Here is a 24,584-nt window from a genome sequence, read left to right on the forward strand (position 1 = left end):
CCTCCTTCCTCAGGTCAGGGGACCTGAGGAAGGAGGCTCCGCCTCCGAAACGCGTTGTCCGTAGTAACAGCAGAGGCAGTGCACCCGTGTCTTGAATCTCCCACCTCGCAGCTCCGGCTTTGGCTGAGGCTCTCCTGAGGCGCCGTAGATTACGTTGGTATAGTGCGCAGGCGCACTAGAACCGGCATCCGGTGACCAGGCAACACAGGAAGTGAAGGAGAGCGGGGAAACAGCGGCGGCAGCCGCGAATGAGGAGACCGCAGAGTCACCATCTGGAGGGACGGGAGGAGCGAGTAGCTCCTGTTGGAATGCTGTAAAGCGATTGTCTTAAAGGAAAAGTGTGAGTGCAATTCCAATGTACTGTGTTGTTGTCCTTTATTAAAGCGTTATTGCCCGAGGTTGCGTGCGCTTTTCTTTACAGATTTGAATAGCAAAAAGCTTGGACCTCTGTTCTTGGGACCTTTCCCAATCAAGAAACTTATTGGAAAAGCTGCAGTGCAGCTTACATTGCCAATGGACCTAAAAATCCACCCCATTTTCCATGTGTCGCTACTGAAACCCCATGTTCCGGACCAAGGAATAAGGCCTAATATTCCACCTCCCCCTCCTGTACAAGTTGAAGGTGGAGAAGAATACGAGATAAAAGAGATTCTGGATTTTCGTATCTACAGAAGAAGACTTCAGTACTTGGTTAGATGGAAGAACTATGGGCCCCAAGACGACACCTGGCTAAACACCTCTGACATACATGCCCCTAGATTAATCCGCAATTTTCATGCGAGATACCCAGACAAACCAGCTCCAGAGGCCTTCAGGAGCAGGCCTTAAGGGGGGGGGTATTGTAATGTTCCGGTACCTTTGGTACCCTAAATTACACTTTCCACAAGTGTATGCGCCCCACCATTTACTTTTGGAAAGGTGCGCATACACCTTTAAGACTGGAGCTGTCATCACCCAGCGCCGGACTAGATGGCTATTTAAATCGCCGGTTCTCACTCACATGTGTTCGTTCAAACACCCTTATCTGGATGCTAACCTTGCTTGAAGCTTCCATGCTTGCAAGCTTACCTCGCTGACGGAACCTCGCTGCGCTGATCCCTGTATCCCGCTACTGGATCATCCGCCTCTCCTGAACCACCCTTCGGCTGTATCGCTAATAGTGCTAAGTACCCCGCAGGGGAATTCTCTATAAACTTATACTAAGCTTACACTATCTAGCTCTGCATAGTAAAGACTGTTTATCACATCTGCATAACTAGATTGCTAGCTCTTGAGACTACTGCTACTTTTCTGCACTGGGTTGATCTCTTTTGTATGTCCACCTGCTATTCTGTCATCTGCTACCATACAACATTGCTAAACCTTCCTGCATCCATCTGCTACTGTCTCACCTTCAAGTGTCTATCACCTACCACCTCCACTCAACCTATCCCTCAACCTTCATCATTGTGTTACCACATACATAAAGTCACTCTAGGAACCAGCTTGCTAATTGTGTGTATTTACTGGCTGAAATAAGACCTTCCACACATGATGAGTCATTGAGGTTGGGAATGGTATCTCAGCATATCTCTTACATGACTACTGACGTGGAACTATTTCTGCAGCTGAAAATCCACACCATATAAGAAACGCAGGAGCGTTACAAATTCGCAGTTGTATTTCCTGCCAGGATTCATTCGGAATTAGCTAAAGGATAGCGATATATCCAGCCAAGAGTTTTTCTGTCAAATTCGGATCTGGAAAGTCTTTACCCCAGTTGGTCACTGGGGAAGTTGCCAGTAAAGGGGTGGTTTCCAATATGAGGGGTTTATATATGTCCGATATGGTAAAGGACCCTGCATTGAGAAGCTCATCCAAGAGCGAGGGGCAGAACCGCTTTTTTCCATCTCTGCAAGACGCTCGAATAAAGCTGATACATTGCCAGTAGAAGAAAACATTTGACGGCGGCAGAGAGTATTTGTGTGCTATGGAGACGAAGTCCAAAGGTAGCCCCGAGTCTGGGTAGCATAGGGAAGAAAAAGTTTTAAGACCCCTTTGGTGCAAGAGACTACTTTTAATTATATGTAAGTTAGGAGGTGAAGGCTTTCAAGCCAAGGATGCTCAGTGCAGGTTTAGGCTACCTTGCTTCAAGGCAGATAGGTCTCCATGAATAAGACTTACCAGAGAATTTAGGTAGAAATTGTAGATCTCACACAGCAAAAGCCTGGAGTCCTTTATCACCAAAACCAGCTAAGGTTCTGCAGTTCTTAAAACTGGGGACTTAGACCTGCTTCATTTCTATCCTACAAAATTGGATACACTCTGCAATCTAACTCTGAAGGCTGTATTTCTGGTTGCTACAACCTCTGTGAAAAGGGTGTCAGAGCTGCAAGTTTTGTATTCAAGGAGCCTCACCTAACGTTCTACCCAGACAGAATAGTTCTAAAACCATCAGACCATTTTTATCCCTAAGGTGTCTTAGACCAGGAAGTCAATTTACCATCTTTCTTTGATGAAGCAGGAGAACCACATCCCCTGGATGTTGATCTAACTCTGATGACCTGATTGGAATCTACCTTTTCATTCAGGAAAGCTGAAATCTGAGCTTGTTTCCGGCATGGCTTAAGGCAGGGTTAGTCAGCATCAACACGTACAGTGACCTCCTAGATTGTTAAGACAATTAAAAGAGTCTACCCTTCACAAGACTTTCTGTTTCTGTTTCTTCCTGTTCCGGAAGACTTAGGCTGGGTTCACACTGCTGTGCAAAACAGCTTACAGCAGGGGTCCGATGCATCCCTGTTCTCTTTTTCAGGGACAAATTAGGCAAATTTTTGGCTGGATTCGGACCAGAAATGGACCAGAAGATACACAGGACTCTTTTGCAAACTGCCTCCATTGAGAGCTGGTCACAGTCTCCTGACATGCAAAGCCAGGGAAACCCGCATCCAATTTGCACTAGTGTTAACCCAGCCCTTAGAGCACACTGAACCAGGGCAGTGCCAGTTCTGTGGACAGAGCAGTGCTGAGTGTCTTCTGAGGTTATTTGCAAGTAAGCAATATGGTCCTCCCAGGACACCTTCATTACGCTTTACTAGGTGAACCCGGCTCAGCTAATGACAGTATAATTTGTTGTGCATACTTACGCTACTAACAATTACAAAGTTTTTCTTGCACCTTCCCACACGTCAAGTTAGTTCCCATGCTGCCATGATGCACCAGGAAAATGGAAAATTGTACACTCACCTTTTAAAAATGTTCCTTTCCTCGTGCATCTTCATGGCAGCATATAGATTCCCACCCAAATGGTGGTGAGAGTTACAGGTCTATCTTTGATTTATAGTTAACCAGTCTTATCAGGTTGTAGGGTGGAGCCATAACCCATTGTATGCTGCCATGACGATGCACCAGAAAAGGAAAGTTCCAGGGAAGGTGAGTAAAGCTCATACAGTATGTTGCAGGGTCACAAAAATTAATGTAACACTTCAGCTGCATAGTGCACACCTCCTTTGTTGCAAAGTACTTTTGTGTGCTCGTCCACCACCCCGATTCGCCCCAGTAACCCCTGAGAAAATATTTTCAGTCTCTGTCCCTATGTGACAGTGTTTGACTCTGTAACAGGGTGCTTACACATTGAGATTCAAGATGGGATAGGCAACATGGACATCTGCACCTAGTTGTATGGGTTTTATGGGCTAAATATGAGAGTCCAGTAGATTGCAGGTGATGGTTTGCTGCCATGATTCAATGTAATATTTAATTTGAAATGGTGACAGTGTAGGGATTGCGGGGTTATTATTTCTAGGAAAATAGGAATGTCAGGTATGTAATCAAAAGTAGACAAAAGCAAATTGAATACATATTAATATCAATAATGGCTACAGTTCATTTAATTCTGTTAAACTAAATCAATGTAAACAAAGTGGATATGTTCAAGATTAGAATTTATAATTGGTTCTGAATAAAATGACACTTCTAATGGCTTCTCTTGTGCATCTGCAAACCCCCATAAACTGGTCAAACAAACACACAGTACAAATCTGAACACATGGCTGGATTCAAAGTTTTAGATCTTGTATAGCAGTAGGAGTAAAATGCAGCCACTGGTTGCCATGAAAGCAGCTCAGCTTCTGTCAGCTGCAGCCCACCTACCTGGCATTCCTTTTGCTCTGGAAGTAGTGTAGCTACAGCCCACTCTCTTGACACTCTTGCCGATTTTTTTTTTCTACAGACAGGAGGAATAGTAAATTCAACAGGCAGGCTGCAGCTTAAATGAAGCTTTAAATGATGACCGACCAGCAATCATATTCAACGCATACTGCTTTCTATGCTGTTAGAAGTGAAATCAGCACGTATCCTGTCTTTCCTTTCAAAAGAATGTAGAACTTCTTTTCATAACCATATCTGTTTCTCTCTGTGAGTCAGTAGCAAACAATATGGGGTTAATAAACGTAAGGCAAATAGGCTTTTCACTTTACCTTAGCTTAGCCTAAAATACTCAATCATGTGCAAGGAAAAAAATAAGATATATATTTTTGCTTGCACAATATTGGATAATGGAAGTCAGCCAGTATTTTTGCTTGCACATGAATGGATGATGGTAGTCAGCAGAGCGTCACTTTCAGTCAATGTTTTTTTTGCAAAGCAAACAGTCTATTTGCCTTTAGTAAATCAACCCCTGTGTCTTTATCCATTGAATACTGTATGCATGTAAAGAGGGCTGAGGAGAGTTGGATTTGTCATCTTTCCCTGGATCAGCATCTAGGGATATAAAGCAGCAGTTGTAATAGTGGCTAGTTGCTATTCCCTTTGAGTGCAACAAACCCAGTTGTTGTTGGGTATAGTGGCAAGGACAATATAAATGTTGCCTTACAACATTAAAGTGGATATCTACCCAAAAGGGGAAGCTTCGCTTGTTTGTACCCTTCTCCCTCTCTACTGCCACATTTGGCACTTTTTTGGGGGAGAGGGTATCTGGTTTTGGCAGGCACCCACTTCCACTTCTGGCTCAGATCACCACAGCAAACTGAGATGGAATTCCAGCCCCCCTCCTTCCGCCGCAGTCTTCTGGGACACATCACAGGTCCCAGAAGACTACGGGACCATTCACAAGGTGCAACGCGACTCGCGCATCTGCAGTAGGAAACTGGCTGTGAAGCCGCATGGCTTCACTTCCTGTCTCCCTTACTTTAGATGCCAGCGCCTGCAACCATTGAAGTATCAGTTTCGTGTGAGGACACCACAGGATCCAGGGACAGGTAAGTGTTCTTACACTAGAAGTCAGCAGCTATAGTATTTGTCTGTCTTGACTGGATGGTGCAATCCTCAAGACCTCATATTGGTCCTTAACCGCTTGCCGCCCGCCCGCCGTCATATGACGGCGGAGCGGTGCGACCATTATCCTGGGCCGCCGTCATATGACGGCGGCACTTTAAGCAGGGCAGGTGCGCGATCGCGTGCGCGCCGCCCTGCACTGCCGGTGTCGGGGTGTCCCCGGGACACCCCCCCCGTCACCGGCAGGGGGGAAACAGCCAATGGGCGTGGCTGTTTCCCACGTGATCGGCTGTGTTCCAATGACACAGCCGATCACAATGAAGGCGCCCACCAGATGACCGCGCATGCGCGATCGGGAGCGCGCAGCGCGGTCATGTCGGTGGCACTGTGTTCCGTAGGAACACAGCTGTCACCGGCGGTAGTAAACAGTCACTGACAGTGACTGTTTACTATGTGATCGGCTGTGAATCCATTCACAGCCGATCACAAAATGTAAACAAAGAGCAGTAACTCAGTGTTACTAGCTCTTCTCCCCTCATACAGTTTCCAGTATGAGGGGAGAAGAGCTAGAAATAGGGAGTTACTGCTCTGTACACATGTCACAAAGTAAAAATCACACTAATAAAGGTCCCCACACAGTCCTCAGCCCCCCCCAATGTCACCTGTCACCCAACAGTCACCTCATCAGTGCCCAGAAATTGACATCCATAACGTTCACATGTGAGCGTAGCGATCGCAGGCAGAATCACTGCGATTCTGCCCGCGATCCGGAAATCATTGCAAATCGCGGGACGCCTGTGCGTTGCCCCTGATTTGCAATAGCACCCCAAACGCTGTGCGATGTTGCCGCCATTTCCGCCTGCCGAATCGCGGTAACATCGCGCAAACATCGCATGACGCCCAAAAAAGGTACAAGAGTTTCTTTGGAGCGTCATGCGTTGTTTGCGCGATGTTACCGCGATTCGGCAGGCGGAAATCGCAGCAACATCGCACAGCATTTGGGGTGCTATTGCAAATCACGGGCAACGCACAGGCGCCCCGCAATTTGCAATGATTTCTGGATCACGGGCAGAATCGCAGTGATTCTGACCGTGATCGCTACGCTCACATGTGAACATAGCCTAAAGTTCACCGGTCACCAGAGACTGCCATCAGTACCGCCGTGCACCATCGCCCGTCACCTGTCACCCATCAGTGACCATCGCCCGTCACCTGTCACCCCATCAATCACCGTCACCTGTCACCCCATCAGTCATCGTCACCTGTCACCCCATCAGTCATCGTCACTTGACACCCCATCAGTGATCGTCACTTGTCACCCCATCAATCATCGTCACATGTCACCCCGTCAGTGACTGTCATCTGTCACCCCATCAATCATCATCACCTGTCACCTCATCAATCATCGTCACCTGTCACCCCATCAATCATCGTCACCTGTCACCTCATCAATCATCATCACCTGTCACCTCATCAATCATCGTCACCTGTCACCCCATCAGTCATCGTCACCTGTCACCCCATCAGTCATCGTCACCTGTCACCCCGTCAGTCATCGTCACCTGTTTGCCATATACATGCAATCACTTACTGACCGCCTAACGACTATATGCGTCGGCCATTAAAAGCTAAATACTGGGGTTATGGCAGCAGATAGCCCCCATAACCCCGGTATTTTTTGAAACGGCGGGCGGTCGGCTTTCAGATAAGGGTGGTCCCAGTGGCAGATTCGCCGCGGAATTACCCTTACGGTGCAGGGGAAGAGGTGCCCCCCCCCCCCTCCTGCCGCGTCCCAGACGTTTTCCCAGCTTACCGGACCCGCCGGCAGCGGGGAAAACTATCCGGTCCCGGATCCTCAGAGACAGGAAGTCGAGTGAGGGCAAGATGGCCCTCACTCAACTCTATGGTCTTGGAGGACCGGAGCTACGTCAAAAGACGTTGCCTAGCAACCGGTTTAAAGGGCCGCTTTTTTTTTTTCCTCTTTCAACAATTTTTTTTTTTTTTTCTTTTTTAGTGTAGTTGTGAGGTGTGAGGTCTTTTTGACCCCAGATCTCACAATAAAGAGGACCTGTCATGCCTATTTCTATTACAAGGGATGTTTACATTCCTTGTAATAGGAATAAAAATGATCAAAACATTTTTTTTTTTTAAACTGTGTAAAAATAAAAAAATAATAAATAAAATAAATAGGAAAAAAAAAAAAAAAAAAATTAAAGCGCCCTGTCCCCGTTAGCTCGCGCGCAGAAGCAAACGCATACGCAAGTCCCGCCCACATATGTAAACGGTGTTCAAACCATACATGTGAGATATCGCCACGATCGTTAGAGCGAGTGCAATAATTTGAGCCCTAGACCTCCTCTGTAACTCTAAGCTAGTAACCTGCAGACATTTTTAAAATGTTGCCTATGGGGATTTTTAAGTACCAATGTTTGGCGCCATTCTGTGAGCATGCGCAATTTTGAAGCATGACATGTTGGGTATCTAATTACTCGGCGTAACATTATCTTTCATATTATGGAAAAAAATTGGGCTAAATTTACTGTTTTCTTATTTTTTAGTTCAAAAAAGTGAATTTTTTTTCAAAAAAATCGCATTTGGAAGACTGCTGCGCAAATATGGTGTGATAAAAAAATATTGCAACGATCTCCATTTTATTCTCTAGGGTCTCTGCTAAAAAAAATATATAATGTTTGGGGGTTCAAAGTAGTTTTCTAGCAAAAAAAATTATTTTAGCTTGTAAACACCAAGTGTCAAAAATAGGCCCAGTCTTAAAGTGGATAAATGGACAACTTTGTGTAAAGCGCTACTTGGATGTGAGGCCTATGTATGTGGCCAGGCTGTGAAAAAGTGTTACACATGTGGTATCGCCATACTCAGGAGGAATGTATTTTGGGGTGCAAGTTTTGCTATGTACATGCGATGTGTTAGAAATATTGCATAAATGGACAGCTTTGTGTAAAAAAAATGTGTTTTCATTTTCTTTCCACATTTTCCAAAAACTTGTGGAAAAAAATGACATATTCAAAAGACTCATTATGCCTCAAAAATTATACGTTGGGCTGTTTGCTTTCCAAAATGGGGTCATTTTATGGGGGTTTCCATTGTCCTGGTGCTCCAGGGCCTTCAAAAGTGCGATAGGTTGTCAGGAAATGATATGTGTAATTTGTGCTCCTAGAATGCCGGACGCTGCTACTCGGATGTTAGGCCTCTGTATGTGGCCAGGCTGTGAAAAAGTCTCACACATGTGGTATCGCCATACTCAGGCGGAGTAGTAGAATGTGTTTTGGGGTGTAGTTGCAAGTATACATGTGCTGTGTGAGAGAAATAACCTGTTAATACGGCAATTTGTAAAAAATAAAAAATAAAAAAAAATAAATCTTCATTTTGCAAAGCATTGTGGGAAAAAATTACAACTTCAAAAAACTCATCATGCCCCTTATTAAATACCTTGGAATGTCTACTTTCCAAAAAGGGGTCATTTGGGGGGTATTTGTACTTTCCTGACCTTTTAGTGTCTCAAGAAATGAGATAGGCCTTCAGTACATCAGGTGTGATCAAGTGTGATCAATTTTCAATGAATAGCACCATAACTTGTGGACTCTATAACTTTCACAAAGACCAAATAATATACACTTATTTGGGTTTTTTTTACCAAAGATAAGTAGCAGTATAAATTTTGGCCAAAACTTGTGAAGAAAAATGACTAATTTGCAAAATTTTATGACAGAAACAAAGAAAAATGCGTTTTTTCACAATATTTTCAGTCTTTTTTTATTTATAGCACAAAAAATAAAAAACCCAGTATTGATCAAATACCATCAAAAGAAAGCTCTATTTGTGTGAAAAAAAAGGACACAATTTTTGTATGGGTACAGTGTTGCATGACTGAGTAATTCTCAGTCAAAGTGTGAGAGCGCTGAAAGCTGAAAATCGGTCTGGGCAGGAAGGGGGTGAAAGTGCACTGTAGGCAAGTGGTTAAACAATATCCCAAGGCTAGTTGGGTCATGTCTGAATATTAAACCATCCTCTATAGCCTTTATACTCTGATTACACAACTGGAGGAGATGGAAGAATGAAGCTAGTGCTGTTTTAGGGATCAGTCATCTTGTATTAAACAAGGTTCTTGTCTTTCCTTTTGCTGAACATTTGTATGTGTGTATACAAGTCTTTCTGCACCATATGACACATTAGTTCATTGTTGCATACTTCTTGGGTAGAACTCCTCTCATGTAGCTAGACTGTCTGCCAGCAGCTGCAAATCTTTAGTCCTGAGTTTGAGAACAGAATTTCTGGATACACTGGGACGATGCTACAGAAATATGTACCCATTGCTCTGTCCTGTGTCACAAAATGGCTGTCTGAGTAGTCAATTTGTACTTCTTTACTAGGAGACGCGTTGCCATAATAACTGCCATCATTTTTCATTTTGACCTTTAAGGGAAAAAACCCATGTGCGCCCAGACTCTCACTGTCTTATGAAGGTTGCATAAATATAACAACACAGGAATGTTTGCTTAGAGAAACAATTACATTTACATATGAAATAAATACTCTAACAATGAAAGGGTTACACTTACAGGCAATTAATATTTCACATGTAGTTATGGCGATTAACAGCTAATAATGTCTATTCCAATAAACACAGTTTAAAAAGCTGACAGGCTTTTATATTCAGTGTATTTCTGAAGAGAACAGAACGATAAAATAGAATGCAGTACACAAAGCAATCTGTGTAAGTACTCAGCAATTTGTAGTGATATATTTCCTCCCTGCCTTTTATAATTTCTCCTTCATTGAAGACTGATTTAAAAAGCATTCATTTGATTAAAGTTAATGGCTTGAGCTCTTTTACACATAATTAAAATGACTTGAAACCCTTGTTCAGCAGAGGCTGTGAAGAGCAAAATTAATGTTAGCTTGTTGCACACCAGGAGTCCTGTAAGCCTGGGGCAATGTAAAATGGTATATTGATTGTACCAATTTCCTTACGGAGGTGTGTGCAGGGGGTTTCACAGCAAGGTTTCTCATCATCTTTTTCTGAAGTTTCTGAAGATGTGCGCTACGTGTATTTTATTTAAAGTGGTGGCTAATGATGGGCATGATGGGTGAATGTGCTTGGGTTCAATTTGCGGGCATGTTCGGCAAACAAGTCCAAAAGTCTCTAAATTTGCAAACAATGATGTGAACCCTATTGCAGGTAATGAGAGGAGAATCCTTAAAATTAGTTCTGTCCATTTTAAAAGCAAATGGAAAAGGTCAAACTTAGAGCATGGATCCAGGATGCTTTGGATAGGTTACCATTCTCTTTTCTTTCTCTTCCTTTCTTTTGTCCCTGTCTCTTGTTTTTTTCCCTTTCTCCCTTTCCATACATGCCAGTATGGGGTGTAGTAGTTCCCTGAGCTCCTTCAAATCTGGTTGCCTGTGTTACATTAGAGCCGTGTATACTCTACCCTGCTATGGTCATTGTCAAATGCTCTCCTTGAGGGCTTTCTATTATGTTTTGCCTAATTCTAAATTCAGTATTATAGCCCATACAATGGCTCTCCATAATCTTCATTGGTACTTTTGTTGTTGACAGTAGACTTTAAGGTTATTATCGGGCTGTATTTGGATAGGGTTTTACCTAACTTCCAGGGAGTGGTGATGACTATTTTTTTTTTAAACCTTTAGTACTCCCCCACTGAGTTCATTATAGGTATTGATGTTTAAGTGTTTTTGATATTGTTGCTTTATGGAATTTTCACCAGTACTACAGTATGGGTAGCTCAATTAGTCTATTTTTTTCACTGATGTCCAAGATATTTTGTTCTCACTGGCTCTCTACTTTTGATGTGGATCAATGCTGTCCTTTTTTTTTACATTGTTATTATCTTACTGTCAATATATTTTAGTGCTAATAAAAATCTATTGAAAACTAAAATTGCAGCAGCATTGTTACTTTATACCCCAGTGTCTCCTCTAAGGACTATTGAATGGCATAGCGAAGACAGCAATTACTCTGTCCTTTGTTGCCACTGTAGAAGAAGCACCAATAATGCCTACATCTTTTGAGCACTTACACTGTGCATTGAGTTCACATGTATTTAAATTGAAGCACAAGTTTGTAGCAGTATTTAGCAGACTATCACAAAATATCTAAACTACAATTAGTGAACTTCAGAGCTATTGTAAAGATTTTAATAAGTAAAAATTATTCTGCCTGACTGGTGCACACTCTGCCTCTGCATTTTTTTTCTTTGTGCAGATTAACCAGTGGGAAGCATGTTATTAAAGCAGTCCACACCAACAACACTGTATGAAGTTTACTTTAAGGCTTAAATTATATTTTTTGGAAGTGATAAATATTGAAGCTCATGGAAATACTGTTTTTCAACTATAAATTTCCCTGACCAATTATCTACTTTCTGTAATAAATTCTGCATTACATTAACCATACAACTGTGTCAGCTTACAGATTTTTTGACTAATGTATTTGGCCTTTAAGTATTTATAAAGTGTTTTTATTTTTATTTCTTTTAGCGATGGCTGGGCAGACAGAGATGAAGTTATAGATGGCTATGAAGCTGAAGCCAATGGTGGAATTACTATGAAGCTTCGTTCACCAGAGGTGAAGTCCTTTGATGAGTATTTTCTGACTCTACGCTTGGATAATAATTCTCGAAATCCGTGGTTTAGTGAGTTTTGGCAATATCGATTCCAGTGCCGTATTCCAGGGCACCCACAAGAGAATTCTAATTTTAAAAAGATTTGTAAAGGTAACATTATTGATAGTTTGATCTTTAACCTCTTGTTTAACATTTTATTGCATCTATTTAATAAATGCCTTTTTCTATACTCTCAAAACCTTAACCCCTTCGTGCCTAAGGGTAAAAAAAATCCTAATGCCTAAGTCCAATGTTGCAACTTTGACATGTGTTAGTAAAATCATACATATCATCGCAACTACTTTGTGTATCCAGGTGGATTATACCTTGTTCAGGACACATTGGACTTTCATTTGGTGGTAAATGGTAATGGATATCTCCTGATTTTTTTTTCTTTTTAATTATCAAAGTAAAAATGGACCAAAATAGTAAAAAAAATATATTTTTTTAAATTTAGCTGTATGTTTCTTGCTTCTACCATAACCTCCAACCAAATACCAGCCCAAAATAAATTCTCCTGCTCCTAACGATCACAGGGATACTACATATGTGTATGTAATTTGTTGTTTGTAGCCATAGTACAGCCTAGAACCATAGTGCACATTTTTCTTTTTTATTCTAGCAAAAAACACCCTGACGCTGACACTAACTGACACTGATACTAATTTAAAAAAGAAAAAACTGTCCAAAAGATACTGACCCTGACTTTTGACTCTGACCTTTAGCTTTGACCCTGACCTTGACCCAAACAATAACCCTGGCATTGGCCTACTGTAGAACAAACCTTGACCTAGGTATTTTTTTAAAACTAATATTATTATTTATTAATTATTTTTTTTCCCTACAGACACACTTTTTTTTTTTCTGCAAGGACAGAGAAAGATTCAATGTATCTTTCTCGTCCATTCACAGAGACAGAAAACACAAGGGCCCGAGTTTCACAGCCAGTCAGAGGCTATCACAGCGATCAGGTGACTCAAGATCTCGAGTTCCGGATCCCGATCGTTAGTACGAGGCCCAGGACTCACGATGAGACCCTGGTCTCTATGCCATGCAGCGACCTACCAGCACAAAGGGAGGAATTGCAAATATGCGGCCCCACGAAAAAAAGCCCAGTCTAGTGGGGCCATATATTTGTGTGATTTTGGCACCAAGAAATTAAGTATTATGACATTCATATAGAAGAAGCGGTGAGAGGGTGGAGAAAATGTATTGAGGAAGAAGACACAGATTGAATGAGCTAATGTCAGCTAAAAATATGTGCCTGTTTTTTTTTATCAATGGATCTATGCAATTTTTATTTGATCTATGAATTTTCTGTGTACAGTTTACATACATGTATTCAACATTTGGTATTGTGTTCAGCAAAATTGAATGTTAAAAGAAAACTTTTTTTTTTCAAATTAGATTTATTATCTTTTTGAATGTGCTGATAAGAACTTACAAATTTGCATACCGTCATTCACCTGTGTCATTTGAAAATCTAGTAGTGTATGGCGAGCTTTAGAGCCTATTGATACATTGTTTTCACAGATGTCTTAATGTACCTGTTTAATGTATTGCTGAGAAACAGGTTCACTTTTTTTTTTTTTTTTTTTTCAAATCAATTTACACACGTAAAGCGTATTTCCACTTTTGCAGTCAAATTTAAGAAAACCCCACTATATAATTGTTATGTGGTCCCCATTACACAGCATGCCTGATTTTTAATTTTTTTTATTATTTCCTACTTTTTAGATATTTTCCACGAGAACGTGTGATGGCTATTGGCTAACTGCATTGTTTTTTGATATGTAACGAATATAAAGTACAGTAAAACCTTGGATTAAGAGTGACTTGGTTTGAAAGCATTTTAATAAATTTTGACTTGATAAACAAGCAATGTCTTGATATACAAGTAGCGTCATGTCACAACTATAAAAGAGTATAAAAGAGTGTAAAAGAGAAGAGAGGTGCCTCTAAGTGTAGCAATATGGTTACATTTAATGAAGGTACAACATTTATCAACTCACATGGTTGATGATTAAAAGAGGCACATCTAAGTATGCAGGGATCCGGGGTAAAGCTGTCCACATAGACCATCCTCCGCACCGACATCAACGTGATCCCTTCCACGCTGCACTCCACGAGCGCTTCAAGCCTCACTTTTAGATCTCTCTACTGCAGGGTAGTCTTTCTGGTCATGATTGCAGACTGACAGCAGTGAGATCCGGGGGAGTGGAGAATGGTCTATGTGGACAGCTTTACCCTGTATGCCTGCATATTTAGATGTGCCTGTTTTGGTCATCAACCATGTGAGTTGCTAAATGTTGTACCTTCATTAAATGTAACCATATTGCTACACTTAGAGGCACCACTCTTCTCTTTTATACACTATAGCTGCTGGATTTTGCTTCCAATCCCCTTGTGGAGGCTGCCATTTGTGGATGAGCATTTTATGGTTGCACAACCCATCACATTGTTATAATCTTCTTATATGGACAATAAACGGAAAGACTTAAGAATAAATGGTTGTGGAAAGAATCATCTGAGTTTCCATTATTTCTTATGGGGAAATTCGCTTTGATATAAGAGTGCTTTGGATTACAAGCATGTTTCGGGAACAAATTATGCTTGCAATCAAAGGTTTTACTGTTTATGTTATCCCAATTTGACTGCAAAAGTGGAAATACACTTTAAAGTGCATGTTAACTTCATTCATGAAATTTGACCTGGGCACATCTATCTGTAGTGCTTACTTATATCTCTTCAAAGCCTTAAGTCCTGTGGCTTTCCCCTGCTCTGTTCTTCTGTTATCAGCCTGATAACTTCTGACAAGTTCTCCGTCAACTGAGATAAAACCAGGCTGAAACTTGTGTATCAGGGTGGATGCATAGAAATAGATTAGCAGAGAGCTTGTCTATTTACAGCACAGCTCTGCATGTTTCTTACTCTTTCTGCCCATGTGGAAAGGGGATGTGTGCCTTTCCTCTAATCAGCTGTCTCACAGTGTATGGTAAGAATCCACACCCACAGGTGAATCAGGAAGAGAAAATTCTAACAGGACGTGCACTTTCTATACAGTATAGAAAACTGAAGACAGCACATATACAAGTAAAACTTATGTAGGGAGGTTTGTTTCATCTCTGTGTATCATCTGAGACTGTTCACCCCACTAGGTATATGTGAGGAATTACATCCACATTAAGTGTCAATTTACTTGAAGAGGGATTACTAGGCTGCACTGGAAAGAATGGGGAATGTTTTGCCACTTAAACATAAATTATCTATCTTACAGCTGAGTTAGAGGGTGGAGAGAGATATAGCAAGGGGGTATAGAGAGTGAGAGGAGAGAGAGGGGCAGGGGGTGTCAGGGAGAGAGGGGGACAGAGAAAACAAGAAGACAAGAGAGAAGGGAAGTAGGTAAAGACAATGAAAGGCACAGGGAGAGAGAGGTGGGGATGGAGAGAGAGATAGAGAGTTGGAGGGAAAAAGAGAGGGGGGGGGAAGGGAATGGTAGGGAGAGGAAGGGAGAGAAATAGAGGAGTGGATTGAAAGAGTTAGGGGGTCACCAACAAGAAGATAGATTAGAAGCAGAAACCTGAGTATGCCATGACTTCTGTGGTCCAACTAGTCAGAGATGGGAAGCATTGTATTCCACCACTTTCTCAGTTAAGGTCTGCTCATCAGGGGAGGCAGAGAGCATGACCCATAAAATTTTTTACAGTGCCAATGCTCTTAAATCCAACATTTTGCAGCCCGAGTGTTTAGTGCACATTCTGCTATCAGCTTAATACTGGCCCTGCACAGAAAAGGACAAACAGATTTTATGTTCCAACTTGGTCACCTCTGGCACCATGCCAGTCACTCACAAAGTTTTGGGGCGGGCGGTGTGCTGTCGTCTGTCCCACAGTGCTCTACGTGTATGCTTCTTCCTGCCTCAGAGCCGCTTAAACACACCACTCAGTGCTGCTGATCCTTTCTGCTCCAGGCTCCACCACCAATATCTTCTCTCTCCTGTTAACCTGATACTTGAGCTAGGGAAATTCCTTGTAGAGAGGCATGTGCAGCCAATGAAGAAATAGACTGTCAGGAATGCCACAGTGCTCCTTGGCTGAGGAGAAAACGGGAGCAGGGCCGGATCTAGCCTGTCTGATTGGAGGGGTGCAGGATTAAAAGGCAGGGGGGGGGGCATACTATCAAAAGTGTGTGTGAGTCATTGACAGTGTGTCCCACAGTGTGACAGAGATGAAGGGAAACAGCATTCCTTTTTTCACTTAGCGTGGTCCTGTACCACAAATCACTATCTGGAAGAAGCATCTGATGTAACGTCCAGTGCAGAGGTGGTGCAGGAGTGAACATGAAACACTCTTTCCCTGCACCTATGGCAAATACTGAAATTGCACCCCTGTCCAAATAAGTTCTGGACAAATGGTGGGAATGGACACATTTTGTGTAATATCAGGGCTAGCTTAAATCCAGTTAAATTAAACAGAACCTGTGTCCTCTTACATCAATTGTCTCCATTAGCGTGCCCATTTACATTAAGTGTCTCCATCAAAGGGCCCTTATATATCAAATACCCCATCAGAGTGCCCCCTACCATCAACGGTCCCTATCAGATTGTCGCCTTATATTAACTGTTCCCCTTTACTGTGCCCCTTTTCATCAAATGTCCCCATCAGAGTGCCCACTTAAATTGGTTGTCCACATCAGAATACCCCCATAACTTTTAGTACAAACCAGGCAAATGGTGAAAGGCAGGAGGAAGGCTTCAGGTATAGATGGAGGAAATTCCATTCCAGTCCTCCAGTAAATGCTCCAAACAACCAACTACTGCATAGGAGGGGGAAGGGCTGTGCTAAGGCCTGAGTTATAGATTTTAGCTAACTGGCGGGCTGGCAGTGGATGTGCTGGTCTTGGAGACCTAAGGAGTACAGCCTACCCTAGAACCACACTTTATCCTGGTCTGAGAAGGAGGCAGGGGAGATGTAAAGAAAAAGAATTCGCTTTGTCCCCTATTGGGACAATACATGAAACATCATGTCAAACTGAAATCTGGAAGAGCCTCATAAAATACAGGAAGAGTGGCAACACTATTTGAGCCATGTGATATCTCATGCATATTCTCATCTTTGAGGCAAGACATGGCTTGTTGTTTCCCTAACATTTTAAGGGATGGGTTCATTTTTACACTTTAAACGTATCTCTTATACAACATTATTACTGCATATCACACTGTTTAGATATTTGTAGAAAGTTTTTTTTTTTCCTTGACGCAAATCTGTCACATGTGATGCAAGATGTTGCAGAGCATAAAGAGATGACTATAAGAACAGTGTTATACTCTTAATAAAAACACCTATATTTCATCTAAGTAGGATAAAATGTAGAGCACATCGCAAAACTTTTGAAAATTATTTAGTGTGCCATCACCACATTATTAGTAATAAAGGAAAATGAAAAAATATTTGATCTAAAAGGCTCATTTCTTTTTTTTTTTTTCTTCTTTTCATGGGTGGTGCACAGACAAAGCTTTCTCATCTTCCAAAAGTTGTTTAAAAGCAAAAATATTTCAGTTTGACCAGTGACAATGTTTGTAACTGTGGGTGTTACTATAAAGCAGTAAAATCACTCCTGAAAAGAAGGATTATTGATCACGCAAAAATACACAACTTGCTGGACCCAATGCAGCATGGCTTTCCTGAGGGCAGACTAATCTGACTGATATTTTTTGAATTTTTTTTACTATATTACCAATGTTTTGGACCAGAGTGGGGCTGTGGACATAGCATATCTTAATTTCAGCAAGGCATCTGAAACAGTTCCACAAAAAGATCTAATACAAATGTTATTCAAGCTAGGAATTAACCCTTGGGTGGTTCAGTGGATATGCAGTTGGCTGAAGGGTAAATACTAGAGTGTGGTTGTACATGGGGCTCACTCAGAACAGAGACCAGTCCAGTGATACAAATAGACTTTTTGGGAAAGGTATGTCTTTTTGCTGATGATACAAAGGTGTGTAATAGCGTTGATATCCCTAGAGGTGTCCGTAACATGGAACATGATTTGGCTTTGCTGGAGGATTGGTCAAAGCAGTGGAAACTGCAGTTCAATGTTTCTAAATGTAAAATGATGCACCTAGGGAAAAATAATAATTTGAGAGAGTACAACATTGGGGATACAGGGTTGGCCAGTACTACAGAGGAACACGATTTGGAGGTACTTATTTCAGATGATTGCAAAATGAGCAAAGAGTGTGACCAGGCAGTGGGGAATGTGAATAGAATTCTAGAATGCATCACTAGAGAGATCACCAGCAGAAGTAAGGAGGTTCTGATTCCTCTGTAAAAAAATCTTTAGTAAGTCCTCATTTTGAAAACTGTGTCCTGTTCTGGAGACCTCACTTACAGCAAGATATTGATAGGATAGAATGAATCCAGATATGGGTATTAAATATGATGAAAGTTTTGGGGGATAAAACATATAGAGAGCTACTTCAGGAACTTAATATGTACAGTCTGGAGGAAAGAAGGGAAAGGGGAGACACTACTGAAAAAAAGGGGGTGAAAAAGGTTAAGGAGGGCAGGTTTTTCAATATGAAACCAAAATCAAGAACACGGGGACATGACCTCAAACTAACTGGAAGAAAGTTCAAAACCCTAATTTAGGAAATATTATTTTACTGAAAGGGTAGTTGATGCTTGGAATAAAATTCCAGTAGAGGTAGTGGGACAGTGAACAATAAATGGCTTCAAATATGCTTGGGAGTTGGGACAAACAAATATCTCTAAAGAAAAAAAAAAAAAATACAAAAAAATAAAATGGGCAGACTCGATGACTACTCAGTCTTCTTTCTGCCGTCACTTTTCTATGTCTCCAAACTGCAACACGCCATTTACCTGCCATACAATTTGGTCTTGGGGTATTATTCTTCCCACTTATGTGAGGAACAATTCATCAGATTCCTCCTACTGATACCAAAAATGGGGCATACTTCCTGGCACTGACACCAATGATGGGGCACTATTCATCCCACTGACACCAGAAATAGGACACTATTCCTCCCCCTGTCGAAACAAGTCTGTGGCATTGTTTACTCCCACTGATTCCAGGACATTTTCTACTCTTGCTGGCCACATTCCAGCAGCCCCTCCACCCCTAAAGTCTTAAGGACAATATCTGACCCTTTTTTAAAAAAAGTTTGGAGTCCCCCCTGCTATGATTCGGTGATTGGTTCCATTTATCTTGACACCAAAAAATGACAAAGTTATTTGCACATTAGTTTAATTTTGGTCTATAAAAAGTGAATAAACAAAATGAGCAAAAACACAAAAATTCCAAGTAGATACAGAGAGTAGGAAAAGTAGGACTCATGCTGATATCAGGTTCCAGCAGCTAGGTGTATACCCTGAGGGCAAAGCCAATATGACACCTGATTTATGACCTAGGCCCCGGTTAAAAGGATTTTTACTAGAAATAAAATTGTAATAAATTTCCAAATTATATTGATGAGGGACAGATGTTGATGAAAAACTGAACTGGGTGTAATACAAAAAGAAATGTTTTATCTCCAGTTCTTTACAGTGGTCTTTAAGAAACGTATGCAGTTAGACAAATAAAAGATGTAAGAAACATAATATTACTGATATCAAGATATAAAAAGGTTCCAATTGCAGAAAGTTACAAGTAGGATAATGAATTGTACAATGAAAAAAGCGATCTATGAGTTCAAATTGATTATCTACAAAGTACACTCTACTTCAAGGTATCCAACAAAGCCATAATTCATCTATCCACTCAATGAAACATAGCAAGGTCATCAATCAGTAGAATGTTCTAATGGCTGTTGTATTATACAATCAAACTTCATAGTCATAATGGAGTCTAATCTTGCTCAGAACAAACAGTCATGGATGCTTTGTTCTCTTGCTCTCAGCAGCTGTGTTCTCCCATAATCATGTGGCTGTACTCTCTTTCAGCTCTATCCCACATTAACCTGTCTAGGTAAACTATATTAGTATTTAAACAAAGGAAGGCTTAAGCTGGCCATACCTAGCTCAAATTTCCACCAATTCTTGTGAAGCAGCTGAAAATCGAGCTGTGGGTAGCCCAGCCAACACCACTAGCCAAACTGTGATGACATCAAGTCAGCTGCAGTCACTGTTTGGGTATTCTGACAGCTCTCTGTCAGAATACAATAGCTAAAAGTGGCTATTTATGGCCAACTTAAGCTAAGTTTCCCTGAAGCTCAGAAGGCCCTTTTAATGGAAGCTAGGAAGAGGGCAGATAGATGATGCATGAGGTAGCACCCCTCTTACATCAGAGTCTTTTCTTACATCAGGGGTGTCTCTTTTCATCCAAACCACCCTCCCCCATTAGAGGCCCCTTTTAAACCAGAAGTCTCCTTTAGATCAGAGTCCCCTATTACATTAGAGTCCAATTTATATCAGAGTGTCCCCCCTTACATCATATTCCCTCCTACATAGGTGCTTCCCTACCATAGAGTGTGACAGCTGAATGGGAGCAACTTTGCACAAAGAAAGTTCCATTTTAGATTGTAAGCTCTAACGAGCAGGGCCCTCTGATTCCTCTTGTTCCAAATTGTATTGTAACTGTAATGTCTGCCTTAATTTTGTTAAGCACTGCGCAAACTGTTGGTCGCTATATAAATCCTGTATAATAATAATCCCCGCCTGAATTTTGGGGAGCATTTTATCAGCTGCTAGAATGCTGGTGACCTTAGTAACCAATGATGAAAATGATGACAGCAGCAACAGCAGAGGGAACCTCTGTGGGGTGGGGGCGGGGGGGGGGGTTAGAGACCACAGGCAGCTCCTGCTGACAGGAATTCTCAATGTGTGTAGTGTATGAGAGCATAATGAGTCCCATCTCCCTTAGGGCCCAGCTCAGCGCACACTGTACACATGAAGGATACACTACAGTCACATTCTTTTAAAGCCAGACACCACTTGTTGGCTGAACACACCCAGGCAGATGTAAATCATGCGTGAGGTCTGGTGCACTTTAATGGTTGTGTAGCAGCTATGGGATTCCCGCACACTTCTGAGATTTACCAAGCAATCCTGTGAGCTGGAATGCCTACATCAGCTCTATAGGAGTTGTGAATTATTTTAAGTAGTCAATACCTGCTTATAATTAGGGATGATCGAACGGTTCGGGTCGACCATCGGTTCGACCCGAACATTGACTGTTCGAGGTTCGGCCGAATTTAGAACTTTTTGCTGAAAAAGTTCGGAATTCGGCAACCAGAACCGACCAAAATGCATTGGGCCAGGAAATGGGCTTTAAAAGCCAATGATTGGACCAGAACCATTAGCAAAAGCCAATTGAGGGGGCAGGAGAATGCTAGGAATGTGATTGAAGTGACTAGGGGGTCCCTAGGCCAATCATTAGTGAATACGCCCCCCAGTATATAAGATAGCCCCCGCCAAATTCCTAGCATTGTAATACAGGGACATGGAAGAGAGTGGAAGCAGTTCTGTTAATTTTACTTTAAAAGTGTCATTTAGCATTTATTAGTGGGAGGAAAGGGATATCTAGTGTAGTTAGGGTGCTCTTTTACACTTTAGTTAGATGCAAAAATTTAGTTTCTGTAGGGAAAGTGTTAAGTGCCAGGGTGACCGTAATGTAGTGTAGGGTGAACTGACACTGACTGCTATGGCAGGGTGACCAAACCCTTCCATATCAGGGTGACCGCTATAGAGAAAAGATAGTTTCTCTGAAGTCACATTCGGTGCACCAATATGGCTTCTCGCCGGTCAGCTTGCTTTTTGGCTGCAGGCGTTTATAGGGATTTTTTGAGGACATGTTTGGAGTCAGGCATGACATCTGAACATGTGTATAGGGGGTATGTATGTATGTATATATACACCTGCACATATATAGGTGTGAAAGGAGCAGAAAACTATACTTGCGCTAATTAAATAATTAACACCAATATAGTTACGCTCCTATCACACCTATATATGTGTATGTGTAAAATACATATAAGTGTGTGTGTATATATATATACCACTATACAGAAGTTCAGATGTTTTGCCTGCCTCCAAAGAACCCAAAAAAATGCCCAAAAAAACGCTAGCGCCAAAAAAAAACACCCAGGTGTGTTGTTGCAGGCATTTTTTTGGGGTTTTCGGAGGCAGGCAAAACATCTGAACTTGTGTATAGTGGTATATATACACACATATTTATATGTATTTTACACTTACACATATATAGGTGTTATAGGAGCGGAGCCATATTAGTGTTAATTATTTCATTAGCGCAAGCATATATTTCTGCTACTATCACACCTATATATGTCTAGGTGTATATATACATATAAGTATGTGTGTGTATATATACCCGTATACACAAGTTCAGATGTTTTGCCTGCCTCCAAAAACCCCAGAAAAATGCCTGCAACAACACACCTGGGCGTTATTTTTTTGTCGCTAGCGTTTTTTTGGGCATTTTTTTGGGTTCTTTGGAGGCAGGGAAAACATCTGAACTTGTGTATACGGGTATATATACACACATACTTATATGTATATATACACCTAGACATATATAGGTGTGATAGTAGCAGAAATATATGCTTGCGCTAATGAGATAATTTACACTAATATGGCTCCGCTCCTATAACAAGGGCAAACATATATTTCTGCTACTATCACACCTATATATGTCTAGGTGTATATATACATATAAGTATGTGTGTATATATATACCCGTATACACAAGTTCAGATGTTTTGCCTGCCTCAAAAGACCTCAAAAAATGCCCAAAAAAATGCTTTCTACTAAATCGGCAAGGTGTGAAAAGAGAGAAGCTACTATCCTGTTCTATAAGTGACCTAATACAAACAATCTTTTTTTTATGGTTCTGGACATGCTACAGAGCTGAAACTTCACAGGTACACGTTTTAGACGCCCCAGATACTAAATCCAAAGATCCAAAGAAATTTTATTTTTTTTTTAATGTATTTTTTTCAATAATTGGCTCTCTATCAAAAATGACAATTTTTAAGAACTTTTTTTTGTGTGATTAATAGTCCCTGGGGTATGACCCAGAACCCTAGGCACTTTTTAGGGGCATTTATTGGGTTTTAGGGCTTCAAAATTGTGTTTTTTGATTACCGAAGTTCGGGTCCCATTGATTTCAATGGGGTTCTGAAATCCGGGCCGAACTTTCGGGAAGTTCGGATGTTCTGGCCGAACCAAACTTTTGAAAAGTTCGATCATCCCTACTTATAATGAGTGGTATTGCCAGAATTGTATAACTATTGTTGAATCTAGCAGGGAATCCAGTACAAATATAATTTTAGTTCAGCCAATGTTGTTTGAAGCTTCACTCCAGGCTGTATCCCAATTTATGGATGTTTAATGGTGGTGGGGGGGGGGGGGGCGGGGTACAGTCAGCAGTGAAGTTGCTCCATACTATTCTGCAGCTATGTTATATTGTGCAAGTTATCCCACTTAAAAAGATGAGAGAGGCCTGTAATTTTCATCATAGGTATACTTCAACTATTAGAGACAAAATGAGAAAACAAAATCCATAAAAATCACATTGTCGGATTTTTAAAGAATTTATTTGCAAATTATAGTGGAAAATAAATATTTGGTCAATAACAAAAGTTCATCTCAATACTTTATTATATACCCTTTGTTGGCAATGACAGAGGTCAAACGTTTTTTGTAAGTCTTCACAAGGTTTTCACACACTTTTGCTGGTATTTTGGCCCATTCCTCCATGCAGATCTCCTCTAGAGCAGTGATGTTTTGGGGCTGTCGCTGGGCAACACGGACTTTCAACTCCCTCCAAAGGTTTTCTATGGAGTTGAGATCTGGAGACTGGCTAGGCCACTCCAGGACCTTGAAATGCTTCTTACAAAGCCACTCCTTCATTGCCCGGGCGGTGTGTTTGGGATCATTGTCATGCTGAAAAACCCAGCCACGTTTCATCTTCAATGCCCTTGCTGATGGAAGGAGATTTTCACTCAAAATCCCACGATACATGGCTCCATTCATTCTTTCCTTTGCACGGATCAGTCGTCCTGGTCCCTTTGCAGACAAACAGACCCAAAGCATGATGTTTCCACCCCCATGCTTCACAGTAGGTTTGGTGTTCTTTGGATGCAACTCATCATTCTTTCTCCTCCAAACACGACGAGTTGAGTTTTTACCAAAAAGTTCTACTTTGGTTTCATCTGACCAAAGGACATTCTCCCAATCCTCTTCTGGATCATCCAAATGCTCTCTAGCGGGCCCGGACATGTACTGGCTTAAGCAGGGGAACACGTCTGGCACTGCAGGATTTGAGTCCCTGGCGGCGAAGTGTGTTACTGATGGTAGCCTTTGTTACTTTGGTCCAAGCTCTCTGCAGGTCATTCACTAGTTTCCCCCATGTGGTTCTGGGATTTTTGCTCACCGTTCTTGTGATAATTTTGGGTGAGATCTTGCGCGGAGCCCCAGATTGAGGGAGATTATCAGTGGTCTTGTATGTCTTCCATTTTCTAATAATTGCGCCCACAGTTGATTTCTTCACACCAAGCTGCTTGCCTATTGCAGATTCAGTTTCCCAGCTTGGGGCAGGTCTACAATTTTGTTTCTGGTGTCCTTCGACAGCTCTTTGGTCTTGGCCATAGTTGAGTTTGGAGTGTGACTGTTTGAGGTTGGGGACAGGTGTCTTTTATACTGATAACAA

The 24,584-nt window shown here is 41.5% G+C and overlaps 1 protein-coding gene across 5 annotated transcripts in view; it reads left to right on the top strand.

Moving 5' to 3' along the window:
• The window catches only part of GRM1 (glutamate metabotropic receptor 1), a 446,845-nt gene that overhangs the window by 344,598 nt on the left and 77,663 nt on the right, over nt 1–24,584 (top strand). For all 5 annotated transcript variants that reach the window (XM_082250134.1, XM_082250136.1, XM_082250137.1 and 2 more), the window contains exon 4: nt 11,773–12,008. In XM_082250134.1, the coding sequence (XP_082106260.1) occupies nt 11,773–12,008 (236 nt within the window). The remainder of the gene's footprint in view (nt 1–11,772; nt 12,009–24,584) is intronic.

This window comes from Pelophylax lessonae (assembly GCF_965119305.1).
Source record: "Pelophylax lessonae genome assembly, chromosome: 3".
Taxonomy (NCBI): Eukaryota; Metazoa; Chordata; class Amphibia; order Anura; family Ranidae; genus Pelophylax; species Pelophylax lessonae.